The sequence below is a fragment of the Scyliorhinus canicula genome, chromosome 14, assembly GCF_902713615.1.
Source record: "Scyliorhinus canicula chromosome 14, sScyCan1.1, whole genome shotgun sequence".
NCBI lineage: Eukaryota > Metazoa > Chordata > Chondrichthyes > Carcharhiniformes > Scyliorhinidae > Scyliorhinus > Scyliorhinus canicula.
Window position 1 is genome coordinate 19,941,584 of NC_052159.1, and position 22,957 is coordinate 19,964,540.

At 51.0% G+C, this 22,957-nt stretch overlaps 1 protein-coding gene across 1 annotated transcript in view; it reads right to left on the reverse strand.

The window, feature by feature from the left end:
- Positions 1 to 22,957, reverse strand: part of LOC119977562 (SH2 domain-containing protein 1A-like) — a 103,591-nt gene that overhangs the window by 46,288 nt on the left and 34,346 nt on the right. Inside the window, exon 3 of the mRNA XM_038818654.1 lies at positions 7,709 to 7,850. Coding sequence (XP_038674582.1) covers positions 7,709 to 7,850 — 142 coding nt within the window. The remainder of the gene's footprint in view (positions 1 to 7,708; positions 7,851 to 22,957) is intronic.

The window sequence follows — 22,957 nt, forward strand, 5'->3', positions numbered from 1 at the left end:
CTGTACCCTGGACCCGACCAGAGGGTCCCATCCAACGTGGCCCGGCGTCTGTGGAGGGAGGTGGGCACGGCCGTCAGTGCCATCGCATTGACACCCAGGACTGGCGAGCAGTGTCTCAAAAAGCTCAAAGACCTACTGATGGCAGCCAGAGTGAGTACCCAGCAATGTGCCCATGGCACCAACCAACCTACCCCCCACATGTGTGACACCTGCCCCCTCCCCAGGGCGATGGTACAACCACAGCTGTGACCCGCATGGCTGCAGCCACCCATGCAAGCTGCGTAGGCCGTGTGCCCTGTGAACCCATCCCAACATAGATCCAACGGCATGCATTGGACCGCCTAACAGTGCTGTCATTTCCCCCCCCCCCCCCTCCCCAGGAGAAGAGCGCCCATAACCCACGAGAGCATGCCCGAACCAGAGGGGGTGAACCTGACTTGCGGCGCGCACTCCCCCCTCAGCACTCACCCCTCAGCACTCACCCCTCAGCACTAACCCCTCAGCACTCACCCCTCAGCACTAACCCCTCAGCACTCACCCCTCAGCACTCACCCCTCAGCACTCACCCCTCAGCACTCACCCCTCAGCAGTCACCCCTCAGCAGTCACCCCTCACCCAGTACCGCGACCCATACCCCCCTCCACCTGCCTAACAATGATGGTGTATTGTGTGTTGCAGGGCCACGCGGTGACCGACCCGGAGCACCTGGCAGACTCCGCCCCCGGCCAGCGCCTGGACGGCCAGCCCACAGGGACTGTAGCAGCGATGGGGAGGGCAGCTCCAACAACAGCCCTCTGGCCCTGTCCAATGACGACACGATGACCCAGGTCACAAGCACACAGGAGACAGACAGACATGAAAGAGAACAACACGACACCACCACGGAGGGGACGGACATACAGGACATGGTACCCCAGGGACCCCCGACCGCAGGTCCAATGAAGACACTGAGGATGCGTCACAGCTGTCCCCTGCATCCTCCGCCACCGCAGATATTCTCACCTCGGTTGGCCATGTTAGTGATGAGGCTTCTGGGACACTAACTGGTGCGCACCACACAGCCGCTCCGTTCCAGCAGGTGGAGGTAGGAGCAGCCAAGGGGCTGGATGGTCGGAGGGCAGCCCAGCCCCGCCAAACACCTGCCGCCCAGACGGGGTCCCGAGTTCCTGGAGTTCCGCCGCCCACCCATAGACCCAATGCAGTCGGGGACCCAGGGGCGTGAGAAGGTGTCGGCCGGTTTCCAGCAGCTGCTTACGCAAGTGCAGGAGTGCATCTTGGAGCAGGAAATGGTGCCGGTCATGAGTGCCTCACAGGCCAACACTGCACGGGTTGCATCTGCGGTGGAGAAAATGGTGGCGACGGTGTCGGGCATGGAACTGAGTTTGCAGGACCTGGGGCTATCTGTGCACGCGGCCTCTGCGGCCCAGTACAGGGCTGCCATCTCACAGGCAGCCATGAGCCAGGGCCAGTGAACATCGCTCAACATCCTGGTGCGATCTCAGCAGGCCATGGCCCAGTCCCAGCAGGCCATCGCTGAGAGCATCAGCGACAATGCCCGGGTGATGGATGGCTTTAGTACAGAGCCAGACAGGGATGGGGAACTCCCTAAGCTCCATGGCTGCAAACGTCCAGACCCTGGTTGATCCAGCTGCGATCCTCCAGGACTGCTGGCAACGCCAGGTGATGGTGGTGCCCTGGGTGCTGGATCCGCTCGCAACAACATCCCATGGAGCTCCTCGGGGGCCACCGGGCACCTCGAGGGAGGAGGAGGTGCTGGGGCTCGTTCTAGCTCCCTCTGCAGGGGGGTTGCCGGAACCCTGTGCCACCTCGGCCACCCCCCACCCCCCACCCCCTACCGTCCCTGGTGCATTTGGTGGGCAGCGGGCAGAACAGGGTGGCACCACACCATCCGAATTGCCCGAGGTGCAGCCTGGCCCATCCAGGCCGGGCCACCCCAGGAAACGGCCGCCAAAGGGGACCCTAGTCACAGGGCAGGAATCACAGGAGTCCACCTCCAGTTCTGCTGTACCGTCTGGGGGAACACCGAGACGTAGTCATAGGCCAGAAAGGTAGACACTGATGGGTAAGTTGGCACGGGTGCTGGGCACAGAATATTTAGATGGGCTAGGGCATAGGTACAGGACATCTGTTATTAAACAAATTCCACACCTATGTGAGCTGCCTTTGTACTCTGATGCTGGGCGGGGATGGGGCGGGAACTGTGTACCAGTGTGTGTGAGGGATGCTGCGATAGAAGTTGAGTTCCGGTGCGTGTGACGTGCAACTCTATGCACCACCTACACCCCCCAGCCATACGACAGGGCCATGCGATGCAGTGTCTGGGCCGCGTGCAGGGTCCACCCAGGTGGAGGGTCTTGATGTGGCCGTGAGTCAGACATTATCGAACGATGTATGGCTCAGAACCCATCACAGGGCGGGCTGTCATCATCCTCCATGCCTTGTACCAGACCCGCTTACACCATCAACCGCGTGCCCCCATCCCGGTGGTGGGGGAGGTGCCGAACTCTGCTGTCTGTGCCCATGCCTATCACTACTGACCCCCACCGTGGCCGCCGAAACGTGTAGCTACCAGCGACACCCGTGCCTGCTGGCCCAGCCGGCGGCGCTGTTGCCGTCCATCCCCCATGTCCCGTGCATCTGCTTCCCCCTCACCATCCCCCTCATCTGGAGAAGAGTTCCCCTCATCCTGACCGTCCTCCTCCTCCTCCTCCAGCACATCGCCCCTCTGCTGGGCTATGCTGTGCAGGACGCAGCAGACCACAACGATGCCACCGACCTTCTCTGACGGGTACTGGAGGGCCCCCCCTGAGCGGTCCAGGCACCTGAAGCAGCCCAAAGCACCTTTTAACCACACTCCTGGTAGCTGCATGGGCATCATTGTAGCGGTGCTCCACGTCGGTCTGTGGCCTCCGTATAGACGTCATCAGCCACGACCGTAACGGACCCTGTCGCCCAGCAACCAGCCCGGCTGATAACGATTGGAACGTTATAAAGGAGTCATGCACACTGCTAGGGTACCTGGCGCAGACATGCAGGATCATCATCCTGTCGTCACAGACCACCTGAGTATGTACCCTTCCTGTTCAGGCACATGGCCCTTTCCTCCAAGGTGGGCCGCATGGCGATGTACACTCCATCGATCGCCCCTGCACCATGGGTATCCAGGCAAAAGCGGCGAAACCGGCTGCGCGGGCATCCTGGTGGGCGCGGTCCACAGGGAACTGTATATATCGGTCCGCAAGGTCGTACAGGGCGTCGGTGACAGCCCAGATGCACCTGTGCACCGATGGCTGGGAGATGCTGAACAGGTCCCCATTGGGCGACTGGAACGACGCCGTCACAAAGAAGTTGAGGGCGACCGTCACCTTGACGGCCACGGGAAGGGCATGTCCACCCCCCGGTCCCACGTGGTGCCAGGTGTACCATCAGGTGGCTGATGTGGGCGATGGTCTCCCGGCTCAGCCAGAGTCTCCGCCTGCACGCCCTGTCCGTGAGGTCCTCGAAGGACATGCGGGGCCGGTACACACCTTGTCGCATCGAATGCCTCCGTGGCCATGGCACACCCTCCTCCTCCTCCTGGTCATCCTCCTGAGGTGGCTCCCGCATGGCTGGTGCTTGTCCTGTGCCTCTCGGGCGTGTGGCCGTGCAGCCTGGGCGGCTTGCACGTGCCCCACTGCAGCCCACTGCTCTACAATGGACTCCGCCACCTCCCTGTCACGCCCGTGCTCCAGCTCCCATTGGGCTTCATGCAGGGCAGCAGCCCCCGCCATGTTGGCCAGCGACGCTGGAAGATGGCTAAACATTGTACTATCTGTAGGGGGTGGGAGTAGACAGGGTTTCAGTATTGATGTACCCCCCTCCACAACCAGGTGCCATGGGCTACATGACCGTCCCGGTTGCCAGCACGCGCCCCACCCCTGCCCCCTCGGTGCCCTGAGACCTGTCGGCCGTCCCCCCCTGCCAGGGCCACTGGTGGCACTGCCCTGACCGGGGGGGCTCTCGTGTGTGCCGCCCTGGACCGATCCGCTGGTGGGTGCCGCCAGTTTGGTGGGGGGCTGGGGAGGGATCTGGCACACGTCAGGACAGCCAGGCCGCCTGCGCCGCAACAGCGAACGGGTTGGGTGGACAGCTGCGTGTCCGCCTTCATGGGGTCTGGCCATTGCATCCGCCCTGCCATGGTGGGCCGTGGCTGCCCACAGCCTTTGTTGCCCCCACCGCTCCTTCCCCACTCCCACATCCGGATGTGTGGGACCACCCCTCCCCACCCACACCCCCGAAAGTGTGGGACCACCCCCCACCCCCACCCACACCCCCAGATGTGCGCCCCCCCACCCCACCCCTACCCCCACCCCCGGATGTGTGTGACCACCCACCCCTGGCAGCCTCTCCCACACCGCCTGCAGACATGGCCGTGCCACACCCCCTCCCCGTGCTCCCCACCCCGTCAACCCCCGCTCCACGCCATCACCCACATCCTCCCACAGCATCAGCCAGCATGACTGACGCTGTTTTATAGCATGTTAGACCGACGCCGGCGTGGCATCCGGTCATGCCAGCGGAACTTCGACCCATCCGGCCCGGAGAATCCCTGCTCCATCGGAGAATCGCCACTGCAACCGTTTTTGCCGATTCTCCGTGTGGCCGGCTGCCATGCACAGGCACCCGTTTTGGCACGCATCGGAGAATGGCACCGCGGCGATTCTCCGACCCGGCGGGAAGTCGGAGAATCCCGCCCAAGGTCATTTCTCTAAAGGGTGTGAGTACCTGAAAGAGGTCTTTAAGATTCAGAAAGGATATTGAATCAGCTTCCATCACCATTGCCGGCAGTGCATTCCATATCAGAATAACTCACTGTGTGATAACATTTTCCTCATTTCCACACTAGATTCTTCAACAATTATCTTAAAGCTCTGGTTACTGACCTTGCTGCCAGTATAAACAGTTTCTCCCTGTTAACTCTATCAAAAAGACCTCATAATTTTGAATATTTCTATTAAATTTCCCCTTAGCCTTCTCTGCCCTAATCTCTTCACGTGACTGAAGGCCCACGTCCCGGGTACCATGTTGCTAAATCTGTGCACCCTCTCCAAGGCTTCCTTACTGAAGTGTGGTGCCCAGAATTGGACATCATACCTTAGCTGAGGGCTAACCAGTGATTTATGAACATTCATCATAACCTCCTTGATTTTTGACCTCTATGCCTTTATTTATGAAGCCTAGGATCGTATATCCTTTCTTAACATCTTGTCCCATCATCTTCAAAGATTTGCACATGTGAATCCCATGTCTCTCTGTTCCTGCACCCACTTTTGTCTTTATAGTGGTCAAAAGTCACAGAAAGAAACTGTACAATTACATTAATGAGCAGGCAGTTAAGAGAGTGAGTGTGTTCCAACTGATCCATCGCGTGTATAACAGCCTCATTTGTGTCCTAAAGGCATATACGTATCAAATAAATGAAAATTACAATATGTCATTAAACAGTCTGCCGTTCTTTTGTGGCCGTTGGTTTTCTTTTTGCTTTCCTTTGAACATTTTATTCCTGTGCTCATCAAAGTGTAAAACACCAGCGATCAGACTCAAGCTCTTGTTTGTTTTCAACATCGAACCTCAGCGAGGTTCGGGGTATAGGCTAGGGTGCAGCTAGACTCACCACCATCAAGTTTTTAAAAGTGTAGGAGAGACAAGGAGGTCAATCAAGACCTCCAGGTCAATGGCAACAAGCTTAGGTTTTAAAAGTCTGAAGACTTTGGAGACGGGAAAGTCACTGAGTGAATAACTACCCCTCTGGAGGTTCAGAAGTGATAGCAGTAATGTGGCTTATTAAACATGTGTCCAAATCCTATCTCCTTCATGGTAAGGAATGTCCAGGCATGTAATGGAGGGGTGTCTGGGGGACACTGTGAGGTGGATTGGAAGAGAGGTGGTTGCAGTGATCCTGGGCTGGATTCTCCCGCCGCCAGGTCGGAGAATCACCGGGGTGGGGGGCGGCTTGAATCCCGCCCCCACCGTCTCCCGAAGTCTCCGGCACCAGAGATTCGGTGGGGGCCCCGGCGATTCTCCGGCCCGCGATAGGCCAAATTCTCACTGCTGTCATGCCGGTCCCGCCGGCGGGAATCAAACCACCTCCCTTACCGGCGGGATTGGCAGCGCAGGCGGGCTCCGGGGTCCTGGTTTGGGGGGAGGTCGATTTGGCCCCGGGAGGTGCCCCCACAGTGGCCTGGCCCACGATCGGGGCCCACCGATCGGCGTGCGGGCCTGTGCCGTGGGGGCACTCTTTTCCTTCCGCGTTGGCCATAGCCTTCACAATGGCGGAGGCGGAAGTGACCCCATCCCCTGCGCATGTGCGGAGATGACGTCAGCAGCCGCTGACACTCCGGCGCATGCGCGGACTTCCGCCGGCCGGCGAAGTCCCTTCGGCCCCAGCTGGCGTGGCGCCAAAGGTCTTTCCCGCCAGCCAGCGGGGCGCCAACCACTCCGGCACGGGCCTAGCCCCTCAAGGTTAGGGCTTGGCCCCTAAAGGTGCGGAGAAATCCGCACCTTTGGAGCGGCCTGACACCGGAGTGGTTCACACCACTCTACCCAGCCCCGCCGGGTAGGAGAGAATCCCGGCCTTGCTTCCAGTAATCCCAGGAGTTGGGTCAGGCTCATGGTGGGGACCACTCTTTGCCGTTCAGTCTCTTACGTGATGACTTGGATTAAAGAGCTGCCAAACACAAGCTTTGAACCTGGACATCCAGAATATCAAAGTGGCTGGCACACTGCAAACTATCTTGAATAGGTCCTTCCATCAAGCTGAGCGGTGATTGTCAATCACACAGCTGATGGGAAAGCTACGATTTTGCACGAAAACTGCTGTTAGAGGTAGCTTCTGAGAACCTATGCTCATAAATCCAGGATTTGATGCCCACTGTACTTAGAATCATAGAATCTCCCGTGAAGAAGGAGGCCATTCGGCCCATCGAGTCATCACTGGCCCTTGGAAAGAGCACCCTCACCTCCACCCTATCCGCACAACCCAGTAACCCCACCTAACCTTTTTGGACACTCAGGGCAATTTAGCATGGCCAATCCACCTAACCTGCACATCTTTGGGTTGCAGAGAGGCAACCGGTTGCAACCGAATCAAAATTTTCAAGTGGAACAGACAGAGAAGCAATTTCCATTCACTGAAGAGGCAAAAGGGGCAGAGTTTAGGAATCAAAGTCTAAAAATTCAAGGCACTAATATCTTAACCCTTCCTGCGTAAAAACGATGGAAGAGTTTCAGAAATATGACAGCACCAAATAAGTGTTCGTTTTTCCATAGAATCCATACAGTGCAGAAGGAGGCCATTCGGCCCAATGTGTCCGCACCAACTCTCTGAAACAGCACCCTACCTAGGCCCACTCCCTCACCCTATCCCTGTAATCCCGTAACCCCACTTAACCTGCACATCTTCGGACTATGGGTGGAAACCGAAGTGCCTGGAGCACCACGTAGACACGGGGAGAACGTGCAAACTCCACACAGACAGTCAGGGCTGGAATCAAACCCGGGTCCCTGATGCTGTGAAACAGCTGTGCGGCCGTGCTGCCCACAACATTCTTAAATCTGATCGCAACTAGTTCATCAAAACAACTAATGTACTCTAGAAAATAGAGTAAATTATATTGACATGAACACATACCCATTTCACCCAGCTCACCTTCATTCTGACTTCGGACTTTGTACGTTTTATATTCCACTGGATGCAGTAATGGCACAACGGTACCTTGACCTGGCTCCCCATAAGTTAAAATAAGTTTTTCCATGCTGCTGAAAGAGCGAGGCTGAACTCCTTTCGACGTCTGTCGTGTGAAAGAATAAAATAGAAATAAATTAGATTGCCGACTCTGGTACTGCAGTGTAAACCACTCAGAACCTCAAGCTTGCCAGCTCAGCTGCTAACTGAGCAGAGCCCAGTCGCTCACAAACCTGTAACTTCCACCAGCTAAAAAAGGGAAAAGCCAGCAAGTGTGTGGAAACATCATACCCTCACGTTCCCTTCCAAGTCACACCCCATCCCAATTTAGACACGTCACTGTTCATAGATTATCATAGAATTTACAGTGCAGAAGGAGGCCACTCGGGCCATCGGGTCTGCACCGGCTCTTGGAAAGAGCACCCTACCCGAGGTCAACACCTCCACCCTCTCCCCATAGCCCAGTAACCCCACCCAACAGTAAGGGCAATTTTGGACACTAAGGGCAATTTAGCATGGCCAATCCACCTAACCTGCACATCTTTGGACTGTGGGAGGAAACCGGAGCACCCGGAGGAAACCCACGCACACACGCGGAGGATGTGCAGACTCCGCACAGACAGTGACCCAAGCCGGAATCGAACCTGGGACCCTGGAGCTGTGAAGCAATTGTGCTAGCCACAATGCTATCGTGCTGTCCTTCATGGTCTCACAGACCAAATCCTAGAATTCCCTACCTAACAACAGATTGTATTCTGGCACAATGCACGCACCTGATGAAGGAACCACGCTCCGAAAGCTCATGATTCCAGACTTTAACCTGGTGTTGGAAGGCGTCTTACTGAAACAGCACTGTGGAAGCATCTTGAAAACTCAGACTTATCTGGCGTAAGCAGTGATGGACAATAAAAGCTAGGCTTGCATGGGATATTCACAGAGCTAGAGAATATTTTTTTACATGTCAATAAGTCTGCCAAGAATCCCATGCATGTAACATTCATTGTACAATTAAAAATGTGTAAAGCTCAGTATGTTGCTGTGTCTAAAATACTGGGCTCCAAATATGTAACTTGCCAATGCCTTCCAGTCAGAAGGTGACATAAAAATGTATTGTGCTGGAACACAATCAGCAGTATACTTTCAGATAATAGTCCAGCCACTTTAATTTTAATTCAAAGCAGGAAACTATTGCAAAGATTTTTACTGTGGCTGTATTATTGCAAAGGTTTTTAAATCTCCTGTGGAACCAGCTGCTCTAAACGTCCTAATTGATGTCTACCTATCTGAACCTCACGTTCCATAGAATCACGACAGTGCAGAAGGAGGCCAATTGGCCCATCGAGGGTTCACCGACCCTCTGAAAGAGCACCCTACCATGGCCTGCTCTCCCAATCTATCCCTGTAACCCCACCTAACCTACACATCTTTGGACTGCAGGAGGAAATGCGGAGCACCCAGAGGGAAGCCACGCAGGCACGGGGAGAATGTGCAAACTCCACACAGAGTGACCCGAGTCTGTGGAATCGAACTCGGGTCCCTGCAGCTGAGAGGCAGCAGTGCTAACCACTGTGCCACCGTGATGCCCATGCACTTTGCAAGCCTCAATGATTTCTGCTTTCCTCTGATTTGTGCCTCTTGCACATCCCCGATTTTTATTGATCCACCGTTGCTTTTCATTATTCATTCATGAGATGCGGGCATCACTGGCAAAGCCTGCATTTGTTGCCCATCTTCAATTGCCCTTTGAAAGCAATTAAAAGTAGATTGAGAGTCACATGCAGGCCAGGCCAGATAAAGGTGGCAGATTTCCTTCCTTAAAGTACATTGGTGAACCAGATGGGTTTTTACAACAAGCGAAAGCTTCGTGGTCACCATTATTGGGACCAGCTTTTAATTCCAGACTATTTAAACAAATTTAAGTTCCACAAATTACCATAGGGGCATGTGAACCCTTCTTCCCTAGATTACTAGTCCAATGGCATTACCATGATGCCACTGTCTCCCCAGGTTGCACGCCTTGAAGTGCCGATGTCCTAAACTCTGGAATTCACTCCCAAAGCTTCTTTGCCTCTCTTTCCTCCTTAAATTTCTTTGGCCAGCTTTTAAACACATATCCTAATATCTCCAGGCATTATCTCAAGGTGAATTTTTATTAATTGTTTTTTATGGGATGTGGACATATGAGGCTGGGCCAGCATTTGTTACCCATCCCTGAGGGCACTTAAGAGTCAACAACATTGCTACGGGTCTGGAGTCACATGTAGGCCAGACCAGGTAAGGACGTACCCTAAGGGACATTAGTGAACCAGATGGATTTTTACGACAATTGACAATGGTTTTATCTTAGACTTTTAATGCCAGATTTTTTTTATTGAATTCAAATTCCACCAATCTGTCGTGGTGGGATTTGAACCCAGGCCCCCAGAGCATTACCCTGGTTCTCCCCTTTGCTAGTCCAGCGGCAATGCTACTGCGCCACCTCCTCCAGGCACTATTTCCAGGTGGATGCTTTAACGAACTACTTCCCCGTGCCACCCTCAGGAGGGCTCAGGGTTGCCAGGACGAGTCAGGCTGGCTGTCAGAGAAAGACAGTTGGTAAGAGCAAGGGGCTGTTGCCTCAGGCAGGGTACCCTATTAGCATAAGCCCAGAGGGAGGTGCCAGGCTTCACCAGCTGGTCTCCCACAAGCTGCTGGTTAATTGGGTTAATTGTTGGTGGCAGCAGGAAGAGGTCCTCAGTCGGTCACAATTGGTCAGTTGCCAGGCCGACCGCCTGACTTTTATCTTCCGCCGACACATTCAAATCAATGAAGTACCTTCGACTTTTTTTAAAATTCAGAGCACCCAATTATTTTATTCCAATGAAGGGGCAATTTAGCGCGGCCAATCCACCTATCCGGCACATCTTTTGGGTTGTGGGGGTGAGACCCACACAGACACGGGGAGAACGTGCAAACGCCACATGGACAGTGACCCAGGGCGGGGATCGAACCCGGGTCCTCAGCGCCGTGAGGCAGCAGTGCTAACCACTGCACCACCGTTTCACCCCTGCCTTTGACTTATAATGACTGTTGCACGGGAGGAAATGCAGCAAGCAATTTGCACACAGAACTGTGATAATGATGCTGACGTTGACTGAAGGGGATAAATATTGGTCACTGGGCAGAATCCTTCTGTTCTTGGAAAGAGTGCCAAGGGATCTTTGAATTGCCTTAGAAAGCAGTTGGGACTTCAATTTAATCTCTCATCCAAAAGGTGGTTCCTCTAACAATGCAATAAGCTTTTTGAGCACACGTTTGTTTTACTTGTTTAATTGTTGCCCATCCCTAATTTCCCTTGAACTCAGTGGCTTGCTCGCCCATTTTGTTTCAGACTCAGCTACACTGCTGTGGGTCTGGAGTCACATGTAGGCCAGACCAGGTAAGGATGGCAGATTTCCTTCTCTCAAGGGCATTAGTGAACCAGATGGGTTTTTAAGACATGGTCATCATTCGATTTCTAATTCCAGATTTTTATTGAATTCAAATTTCACTGCCTGACTGGGCTGGATTTGAACCCAGGTCTCAACAGCATTACTCTGGATATCTATATTAACTGGTCCAGTGACAATACCACCATGACACCACCTCCTCCTAATATCCGAATGTCTCTGGAGTGGACTAGGACTTGCAAACTCAGAGGTGAGGATGCCAGAAACTGAACTAGAGCAAACACATGTCACTGGGCTACGCTCTACGCCCCTCGGAGCAGGGGTCACGAATCGCGATTAGGCGGAGAATCAGGCGACTGGCCGAAATCAAGGTTCACGCAAGGTGCCGAAGTGACTGCTATGCTCCGGCCCCCCGCTAGCAGCAGGATCAGGGTTCACACCCGCACACCAGCGGGAGGATGCTAATGGATACAAATGGCTCTTAATGAGTTAAGTGCATTCTAATCACGCCCCTTCACGCTCGAGTGATGTTGCAGTGCTGAGCTGGAAATTGACAGCACTTAACTCTCTTTGATGTGGTGGATGTTTGTAAACATTGCGGTTTCAGCACTTTGATTTACTCATCTATGAAGAAGATGAATGGAACAAGGCTCATAGCTGATTTGTGTAAGGTGACAATCGCAGCCACTAACAAAAATGAATGAATGCCACGCATAAATTTGTATGGCGAGGGATACTGAATTGCTCAAAGATTTGGGCTCCCAATGGGAACATAAATCATGTGCAATTCAGCTCTGGGGGGAGAACAAAAGGTGGGATTCTCCCTAGACGTCGATTCTGTAATCGGCGATCTGGTGGAGAATCCCTCTTGACATCTAAATCGGGGGCAACGCCTGTTTGATGCAGGTTTCGTATGCTCCACCCCCTCCAAAACACCATCATCGCGGATGCGCTGCATCACCTGAAGGCTTCTCTCAATGCTCCGCCCCGATGGGCTGGGTTCCTGACTCCTGACGTGCGGTCTCAGCCATGAGGGAACCCGACGTGGCAGCTATGGACTGTGTCCAGCGCCACCACAATCGGGTGGAAGCCATGCTGCTGGCCGGTGGGGGGGGGGGGGACACACACACACTATCTGGCAGGTCAGGTCCGCGCACGGCCTGCGCCATGTTTTACGGTTTGACCGCTGCAGGTCATCGCTGTGCACATGCTCGGTCACGGTCCCAGACACTCTCCAACCGTTTATTTCATGGAAGCCGGGAATTTTGCGTGACGTGGCTGCTAGCCCCTCACCGGTCGCATTTTCGGTGAGGGGGCAACGCCGATTTTTTTCCACGTAAAACGTCACAAATCCTCCGCACCTAGCCTCAGAAACAGAGAATCTGGCCCTTATGGAGAATTTCTCTCACTGTGTCCCTGCCTGTAGATTGTGCTTATCTACTGTGTGTACTGTGCACTGTGTACTGTGCACTGTGTACTGTGCACTGTGCACTGTGTACTGTGCACTGTGTACTGTGTACTGTGCACTGTGTACTGTGCACTGTGTACTGTGCGCTGTGTACTGTGCGCTGTGTACTGTGCGCTGTGTACTGTGCACTGTGTACTGTGTACTGTGTACTGTGCACTGTGTACTGTGCACTGTGTACTGTGCACTGTGTACTGTGTACTGTGTACTGTGTACTGTGCACTGTGTACTGTGCGCTGTGAGCAGTTTTGGTCCCCTTATTTAAGGAAAGATATTATTTAATTGGAGGCAGTTCAGAGAAGGTTCACGATGATGATCCCCGGACTGGAGGGATTGTCTTCTGAGCAAACCTGAATCGGGCTGGGACTCATTGGAAATTAGAAGGAGAGGTGATCTCATTGAAACATATAGAATCCTTAAGGGATTTGACAGGATAAATGCTGAGAGGATGCTACCCCGGAATTGAGAGTCTAGGACCAGAGGGGCATAGGCTCAGAATAAAGGGGTGCCAATTTATGTCTGAGAGGAGGAGGAATTTCTTCTCCCAGAGGATTGTGAGTCTTTGGAACCCCTTGCCTCAGAGAGTTGTGCGGACAGAGTCCTTGTGGATATTTAAGGCTGAGACAGATAGTTTCTTGATCAGTAAAGGAATCAAGGGTTACGGGGAAAGGGCAGGAAAGTGGATGTGAGGAATATCGGGCGGAATTCCCGGACCCGTCACCGAGTCAGAGAATCGGCGCAACACTGCGCGAATCGCACCACGCTGCCCCGACGCCGGGACGCAATTCTCCACAGTGCGGAGAATCGGCATCATCAGTGCCGGCGTGGTTGGCGTAGTCGGCGCGGCGCCGGTCGGGGTATGCGGCGACTCTCCGGACCCAGGCCACCACGGGCCGGAGCACCGATTCTCCTGCCCGGATGGGCAGAGCGGCCGTCATCAAAAAGCCGAGTCCCACGGCGCCGTTCTAACATCCTCTGAGCCAGCGGGGGGGGGGGGCCTGTGTGAGGGGGTGGGGGGTCCGACCCGGAGGGAGCCTCCATGGTGGCCTGGCCCGCTATCAGGCCCACCGATCGGCGGACCAGCCTCTCTGTCCCCTGGCCCCCTTTCCTCCGCGCCAGCTCCTGGAGCCCTGCACCATTTGGCGTCGGGGCCGCCGCGGGGAAGAAGACCACTGGGCATGTGCTGGTTGGCGCCGACCCAACTGCGCATGCGCGGACCCCGCGGCGCCGAGTTCAGGCCGGGATTAGCAGCTGGGGCGGCGGAGGCCACTCCAGCGCCATCCTAGCCCCCTGTGGGCCGCAGAATGGGGTCGCGGAACGGGCGCCGATGCCGGAGTAAAACACTCCTGTTTTTACTCTGGCGTCGGCACTTAGCCGCCCGTTGGGAGAATCCCGCCCATCAAATCAGCTATGATCCTGTTGAATGATGGAGCAGGCACGAGGGGCCGAATGGCTTGCATCTGATCCTAATTTTTGTCTTAGGGTCTTACAAGTCAGGTGAAGGTGGGATCAGGTTATTAGAATCATAGAACGATGCATCACAAAGAACACCATTCGCCCTATTGTCCCGGTGCTATGAGAGAGCAATCCACTTACTCCCTCCCTTCTGCTCTTTCCCTACATTCCTGCAAATTTTTCAACTTCAAATATTTACTTCATTCCTTTTTGAAAGTTATTCTTGGAAATGCTCTCAGGCAGTGCATTCCAGGCTGTAACAATACACTGCCCTTAAATGCTATTATCTTAATATCGCTGCAGGTTCTTGGGCCAACAACCTTCAAATTCTCCCATATTTTAACAGTTACAAAGGGGGTAGAGTGCTGATGTCAATGGATGTGTAGCACTGCTGAGACGATGCGCTTTGCCTTGTTAATGCAAAAGCCAGGTGCCGGATTCATATACTTTTCTGTACGAAACATAAATCACTTGAATTGCATGCCTTCAAAAATTAAACTCAACTGACAAAACAAAAACATGGCAAAGCTATTGGGCACCGAGAAGAATAAAAGAACAAAATGCCCTCAGCATATGGCTTCCCTGACCTCGGCTGACCTTCAGGATTAAGGATGGATGTCTGCCGTGGCACAAATAGAGACAACGCATTAGGTAGGGCCGGAACCACATCATGTGCATGAAAGCAGCTCCCGTGACATTAATAAATCCTTGCAAGTGACCCATTACTCACCATGTCACACCTGGGGTATAAACCTGCGTTACGATTTGAGAAAACATCGGCTCTTTCTCATGCATGGTAATGAAAGCTGTCATCTGTTTCGTAGCACAAGTGCATAGATGATGGAAAACAGGTGGCATTCTGTTATTATGTGCCTTAAAGACTGATAGCTGAGCCATCTGGGTCAAAGACCCCTGATCCAGCTGCTCAGAATGTGTGCTCTGTCTAGGATGAATGCTAGCCGCACCCCACATGCAGATCTTTTAATGTAATCTCTCACTCATGAAGGTAAGATAACTGGTCGCCTGTCAATTCTTACCACAAGAACAACCGCTGGACAGTGGTTCTGCTTCTGACACTCGTAAATATTACTAAAGCTGTTAAACTCCAATGTGCAGTTTGTTGCTAACAGTGTGGCACACTGGGGTCATCTCACCTGTGACTGTGGTTAGACAAGGGAAGACAGGGCCAGGTGTGAAATTCATTGAATTATAAAAGCCCGACAGTGTAGAAGAAGGCCATTTGGCCCATCGGGTCTGCACGTACCCTCTGAAAGAGCACTCCACCCAAGTCCACTCCCCCACCCTATTCAATAACCCCTTAACCTAACGCATCTTTACACACTAAGGGGCAATTTAACATGACTAATCCGCCTAGCCTGCACATCTTTGGACTGTGGGAGGAAACTGGAGCACCCGGAGGAAACCCACATAGACACGGGGAGAATGTACGAACTCCACACAGACAGTCACCCAAGGTCGGGATCGAACCTTGGTTCCTGGCGCTGTGAGGCAGCAGTGCTAACCACTGTGTTGATGTGCCACCTCCCAGCATGCTTCTGGGATCTTTGGCCTGCTGGGCTTTGCCTTCAGGGTGGGTCGCGCCCATCGCCATTAAGTGCTGAGTGACCACTCCAAGTGGCCAGTTAATTATAACTAAGTGACTATCTTTACTGCTAGACGGGTAGCCACCTCCACACTCACCTGCCTCCAGCGAGATTTTCAACTGGCAGAATGTACCACGTTCAAAATATTTTCCCAACCCACTACCAAAGCCACCACCCCACAGCTGATAAGATTCCACCCTTTAGTTGCCCAATCCTCCGCTCTGCAAGCCCCTTAGAAAGCACTTTCCAAACCCAAACCCACTACCATCTTGAAGATCAAGGGCAGCAGACACATGGGAACAACACTATCCTACAACACCCCTCCACGCCAACCACCATCCTGACTTGGAAATATATCTCCGTTCCTTCACTGCGCTGGGTCCCTAAGAGCACTGTGGGTGTACCTACACCACATGGACTGCAGCAATTCAAAAAAATGGGGGCACAGTGGTTAGCACTGCTGCCTCATAGTGCAGGCACCTGGGTTCAATTCTGGCCTTGGGTGACTGTGAGGAGTTTGCACATTCTCCCTGTGTCTGCGTGGGTTTCTTCCGGGTGCTCCCACAGTCCAAAGATATGCAGATTAGGTGGATTGGCCATGCTAAATTCCCCCTTAGTGTCCATGGATGCACAGGTTAAAGGGACAGAACGGGGTGAACGGGGGAGTGAACATGGGGTAGGTTGCTCTTTCGGAGGGTCATTGCAAACTTGATGGGCCAAATGGCCTCCTTGTGCACTGTAGGGATTCTATGAAAGTAACTCACCACCACCTTCTCAAGGGCAATTCAGGATGGCAATTAAATGAGTAAAACAAAACGAGTTTCTGCTAGACGAGTCGGGTAAACATCAACCCTGAGCATTTTGTTAAGTAGTCAGCGGGTACTTGGGCTGGTGGCTGGCACGTGAAGACTGCAAATGTGGATGAGCTCAGGCTGGAGCTCAATCCGTAATCTAATAATCACAACAGATATGAATTTTTCCCAAACAAGGTTAAAAATTATAAACCACAAGCTCATCTCCAGTTTGAGTTTTGTGTCCAATTCTTGACATCCCACTTCCGGAAATGTGTGAAGACTTTGGAGAGTGTACAGAAGTAATTTAGTAGAATGGTTCCAGGGATGCAAGATTATAGCTACATGGATAGACTGGAGAAACTACTGTTGTTCTCCCTCAAGCATAAAATGCTGAGAGAAGATCTGATACAGATGTCTAAGATTATGAAGGGGTTAGATAGAGTAAATAAAGAGAAACTGTTCCTCATCTCTGCCGGGTCGATGACTGGAGGACACAGATTTCAGGCGATCAGCAGAAGAGCCGGAGGAAACATGAGGAAAGAGCTTTTAATGTGACGAGTTGTTGTGATTTGAAATGCACAATCTGCGCAGGTCGTAGTCCAGGGATTTGGAGAAAGAGTGGGAAAGTGGGATGAAATGAATCGCTGTTTTATAGAATTGGCAGTAATTTGCTGGGCTGGATTTTCTCCGTCTGTGCTGTCTTCCTCATCATTCTATGAGTTTTCTAAGTGCATTAATATCCAATTCCTAGCTGGAGGTGAGGTTACTCACTGGAGAATTCCCAAATTCTGACCTGTTCTTTTAGCCAGATAACTTAAGTGGCTGGTCCAATTACGTTTTTTGTTACCTTCGTTAATTAAAACCCCCAAGTATTGATCAGGGGGGGGTTTACGATGGCAATGCCATTCAACAGCAGATGGTTACATTCTCTCTTGTTGAAGCTGGTCATTGCCTGGCACTTGTGTTATTGCCGGGCATCACTGTTACTTTCCGCTTTTCAGCATCAGCCTGAATGGGATGCAGGCCTTACTGCGTGCGTGCACAGTTACCCGCACAGTTACGCATCTGACACAAACCAGGCAAGGGTTCAAATTGGGTCTATGAGCATCCTTTTGATCAAGCGCATTTAAAATGCCATCAACATTATCCAAGTGAACAGTGACAAATTCCTTCCCCAACTGTCTCCAATTCACAAAAGTGATCGTGTAGCCTTGGTGTTGTTCCTACTGCTCTTCCCAACTACATCTTATTCCTGATGTTGCAGCGTTGGTATCCGTTTCTTTTTTTCAAATAAATTTAAAGTACCCAATTCTTTTTTTTTTACAAATTAAGGGGCAATTTAGGGTGGCCAATCCACCTACCCTGCACATCTTTTTGTGTTGTGGGGATGAGACCCACGCAGACACTGGGAGAATGTGACCAGGGGCTGGGATCGAACCCGGATCCTTGGGGCGTGAGGCAGCAGTGCTAACCACTGTGCCGCCCTAGCTTTGGTATCTGATTCAACATTGCTAGGAGGCTACAGCACCGACACTAAGTAGCAACCTGGCACATATCACCTTAAAGATCAGGAAAAACCAAGAAAAGGTAACAGCTTCAAAATTGAATACTGATCTATAATCTGTATGCTGGAATCGGCAGAGGCCCATGCCGACCTTTATCCCAAATCCCTCAATACCTTTGATTAATAAAAATCTTTCCGTCTCAGTTCTAAAATTAATATTGGATCAAGCATCAATTACTGCTTTCAGAGTAGAGTTTCCGATCTCTACCACTCTTTGTGTGTGGAAATGATTCCCAAATTCCATCCTGAAATCTCTAACTCTAGGATCCAGGTCCCACAGCACCACTCCACCCAACCAGCAGAAACAGTTCCTCCCAATCCTTCCCTACCTGTCCCTCGTATCTTATAAGGGATTAGAAAGTGGTTCAGGTAATGTACCACCGGGACGTGTTTTTTTCCAGAAGGAAGAGTCATCATTGACATGCAAACATTGCAAACACTTAACTTCCAGTATGTTGTCTTCCTGATCCTGCTGGAACTCCTGATTGAATGATTCTGTTCTCTTTTGTGCCCAGTTGCTATCCCATGATTACCAAAATCAATCCCAAACTGCTTCCTGACATCTGACAAAAAACTCAGGCAGCCAACTGAGTCTTCTTGAGAATCACGAAGAGGAAAAAGGACTAAACGGTACATTAGCGCAGGACAAACAACACAGTAGCTTTCCTCGTACCCTTGTTCATCTGCCTCTACATTTTCAGAAAATGATCGATTGAGGAATAAAGGAGGAGCAAGCCCGAAATATGACTCTTTTATTTAAGAACTGGCTGCTACATTTAATGCAACCGCCAAGAGGTTGTCCAACTCTAAACTGCTGATGTGAACTTTACAAAATATAACAAGGTAATTCATAGGTCATACTCTCTTTTATTGTCACAAGTATGAAGTTACTGTGAAAAGCTCCTAGTCACCACATTCTGGAACCTGTTCGGGTAAGCTGGTACAGGAATTGAACCTGCGCTGCTGGCCTTGTTCTGCATTACAAACCAGCTGTCTAGCCCACTGAGCTAAAATGTTCGAACTACATAGAAGTAGCACCACAGAAAAAGGCCATTGGACCACGATGGCCTATTCTGGTCTTCATGTTCTACATGTACCTCCTCACATTCTACTCAACTAACCCTTTCAGCATATACTTCTGTTCCTTTTGCCCTCATATATCTAGTTTCCTCTTAAATTAAGAGTGGATAAAAATTTGCCCTGTTTTAATATTAAAAGGACTGGCTCAATGGTGCAATATGCTATTGCAATATGCAGCACGGTAGCATTGTGGATAGCGCAATTGCTTCACAGCTACAGGGTCCCAGGTTCGATTCCCCGCTGGGTCACTGTCTGTGCGGAGTCTGCACATCCTCCCCGTGTGTGCGTGGGTTTCCTCCGGGTGCTCCGGTTTCCTCCCACAGTCCAAAAGATGTGCAGGTTAGGTGGATTGGCCATGCTAAATTGCCCTTAGTGTCCAAAATTGCCCTTAGTGTTGGGTGGGGTTACTGGGTTATGGGGATAGGGTGGAGGTGTTGACCTTGGGTAGGGTGCTCTTTCCAAGAGCCGGTGCAGACTCGATGGGCCGAATGGCCTCCTTCTGCACTGTAAATTCTATGAATTCTATGAGAGCCCAGGCTGACAAGGTGAGATACAAAAGATGAGGTGAATAAATTATTCTCAGACAGAAACAATGAGGTGGAGAAGAGGTATAGAAATGAGTCTTCACACACAATGTGGACAGGCGGCTGACCTTGCACGCTAACACATAATGCCGGTCTGTGTGGAGTTTGCACATTCTCCCCGTGTCTGCGTGGGTTTCCTCTAGCTGCTCTGGTTTCCTCCCACAGTCCAAAGATGTGCAGGTTAGGTGGATTGGCCATGCTAAATTTCCCCTTAGTGACCAAAGATGTGTAGGTTAGATGGGGTTACAGGGTTGATGTGTTGGGTAAGCTGTCTCTGCGAGGACTGCGTTTACTGCAACAGTGAGAGAGACAGGCTTCCAACACTTGAAGAAATGCAACTCGATTTTATTGAACTCTTAACTATCATACATACTTTAACTGTGGGTTGACACTATGTTGCCTTGACTGGAGACCTGAGGCTAACCTGACCAGACTATCTTACTACCATATGGTGTATGTTCTAGTTGCTGCTCACGGGCTCTGACTGTCTCAGAGGCTGCATCCCCAGAGAGCGGGAAAACTAGCGCCCTCTGGCTTTATAGTGGTCGTGTCCTGTCTGGTGATTGGCTGCTGTGTTCACTGGTCATCCTGTGTGTCAATCACTGCCTGTCCGTGCACCATCATATATACCTGTGTGTATATTATGACAAGGGCTACGGGGTTAGGATGGGGGAGTGGGCCTAGGTAGGGTGCTCATTCGGAGGGTAGGTGCAGACTTGATGGGCCGAATGGCCTCCTTCTGCACTGTAGATATTCTATGGTTCTATTCTATAGCGAGTTCATTTAATCTTTGTGCCAATCCTACAAAGCAAAGTGTATTTTATGATACACCGGGAGACCCACTGGATTGGGGAATAGATCACTAAGCTCCATAAGTGGAATGCTTTTAATGATATGTCCAATTTTGAGAATCAAACATGGTGCCTTGGTCGAGTACATTGAAGCTGTAAACGTCCTTTATCAACAGCCACGTTATTGGGTAGGTGTTGAGTAGAAAGCAGATGCTGGGAAGGCAGGGCGTATTATCAAGAGTAAGCAGGAAATTCTTGCACTTCTCCCTCTGGACTTTATAGAGCAGCATCTACATAGGTCTGGGAATAGGCCATCTGACCACTATTTCAGGCAATGTCAATAGAACGAAATGTGGAGATAACAAACATGGTGGTACCTTTCAAACTAACTGGTTATAAATAAAGTAGCTTTGGCAGCACTAATTCTCTGTAATTTTTATTCATACGTTCATTCCCATATTGTGGAAGTGAGTGGCAAGGCTAATGTTTAGTGATCATCCCTAGTTTCCCTTGAGAAGATGATATCTGGCCAAATAGTCACAACAGAATCCAGTAAACACAGATTATTGAAATAGTCAGTGGGTCTGGCAGCAGCTGTAGGGAGAAAAAGAGAACTAACTTTTCAGGTCAATTGCCTTTATTTCAAATGATAATCGCAAATGTAAAATCTCCCATGAACTAATGTAACTGGGCGGAGTTTTAGGGTGTAAAGTGTTCGTCTTTTCCCCAGCATTAAAAATATTTCTTGATATAGTTACGAATGGTAAAGTGGTGCTAAGTATTAATCCAGATGAATCATGGAATCCCTACAGTGCAGAAGGAGGTTATTTGGCCCATCACATCTGCACCGACCCTCGGCCCACTTCCCGCCCTATCCCGCACATCTTTGGAAACAAAAGGGGCAATTTAGCATGGCCAGTTCACCGAGCCTGCACATCTTTGTACTGTGCGAGGAAACCGGAGCACCCAGAGGAAACCCACGCAGACACAGGGAGAAGGGGCAAGCTCCACACAGACAGTCACCCAAGGCCAGAATCGAACCTCAGTACCTAACGCTGTGAGGCAGCAATGCTAACCACCATACTGTCATGTGCGAGTATCTTTTAGACATGGCTATATTTAAGCAATGTACCTTTAAGAAATGAGCACCTCATATTACTGAAGTGATGTCAGAGGGTGGGGGGGGGGTAGTTAAGCTGAGCTCACTTCTGCTTTTTGGGAGTTTTGGTTTCAGTGTGAGAGAGCAGCTGAAAAGTGCCTGGCTGGTTTGCTGAGAGCTGCATGAAGAAAAAGAGCTTGGCTGTGTCTGCATTTTGCAGGAAGCTGGATCTGCTGTGATCTCTCCCAGGAAAGACTATCTCTGAATCATTTGGGTGATTTAAACTCATAATAGTAATGTATTTAACCTGATGTGTTTCTGTTGTTAAAGGTGTTAAGTCTTTTGGAGGTTTGAAGGAACATTTTGAGGGATTATTCGGTGTTGTATTATTTTCAGGGTTATCTTTGGAGTAAGGGGTGGTAAATGATCAAATGTTTATTTAAAAAGGTTAAGTTGAATTCATGGAATAAACATTGTTTTGTGTTTAAAAACCCACGTGTCCAAAATTGTAGTACCACACCTGGAGACCAAGCCGTGTGCTTCAAAAACAACAATACATTAAAGGGAGAGGTTGATTGAACCCCATGATACATTTTGGGGTTCTGAAAACGCTGCTCCCATAACAATACCACCGGGCCAGTGGCTTTGCCACACCAAAAACATCATTTTTGATAAGAGCGCCTTGTGCACCAAAAGTTAGAAGCTCAATTTTAAATCACTGAGAAAAGACGTTTAAAAAAAAATACAGAAACATTTACACTGACATATATTGTCAGTTTCTTCAAAATAAATTTAAACAGAGAAGAGTTGCGTTTATATAGCGCCTTTCAAAACCAACTGACAAAGAGTCAAGGGACTCAAATCATTAACTCTGTTTCTCCCCTAATGGATGCTGCCAGACTTGCTGAGTTTTTCCAGCATCCTCTGTTCTTGTTTCAGATGCCAGCATCCGCGGTATTTTGCTTATTTTAGCAATTCAACCAGGTTACTTCAACACCCCTCTCTCCCCTGCAACCTCGACCACTTTGTAGGACAAGAGCAGCGATGTTGTGGGAATTCCGTCAGCACCAAGTATCCTTCCGCACCACACAGCATCGTGACCTGAGGATGGAATGCCACCCTTGATTATCACTGGGTCACTATCCTGGAATTCCCAGCCTAACACCATCGTGCTGGCACCACTGCCAGGAAGGGCTGCAGCAATTCAAGAAGGTCCACCACCACCTTCCCAGGACTTTAGCGGTGGCCCTGCCCACATCCTGAGACCAAATAAAATAGCTCATTGACTGGGATAAAGTTGCAATCTAAATAACAGGTCATAAAAACACTTCTGTGCGAATCATCTCAGA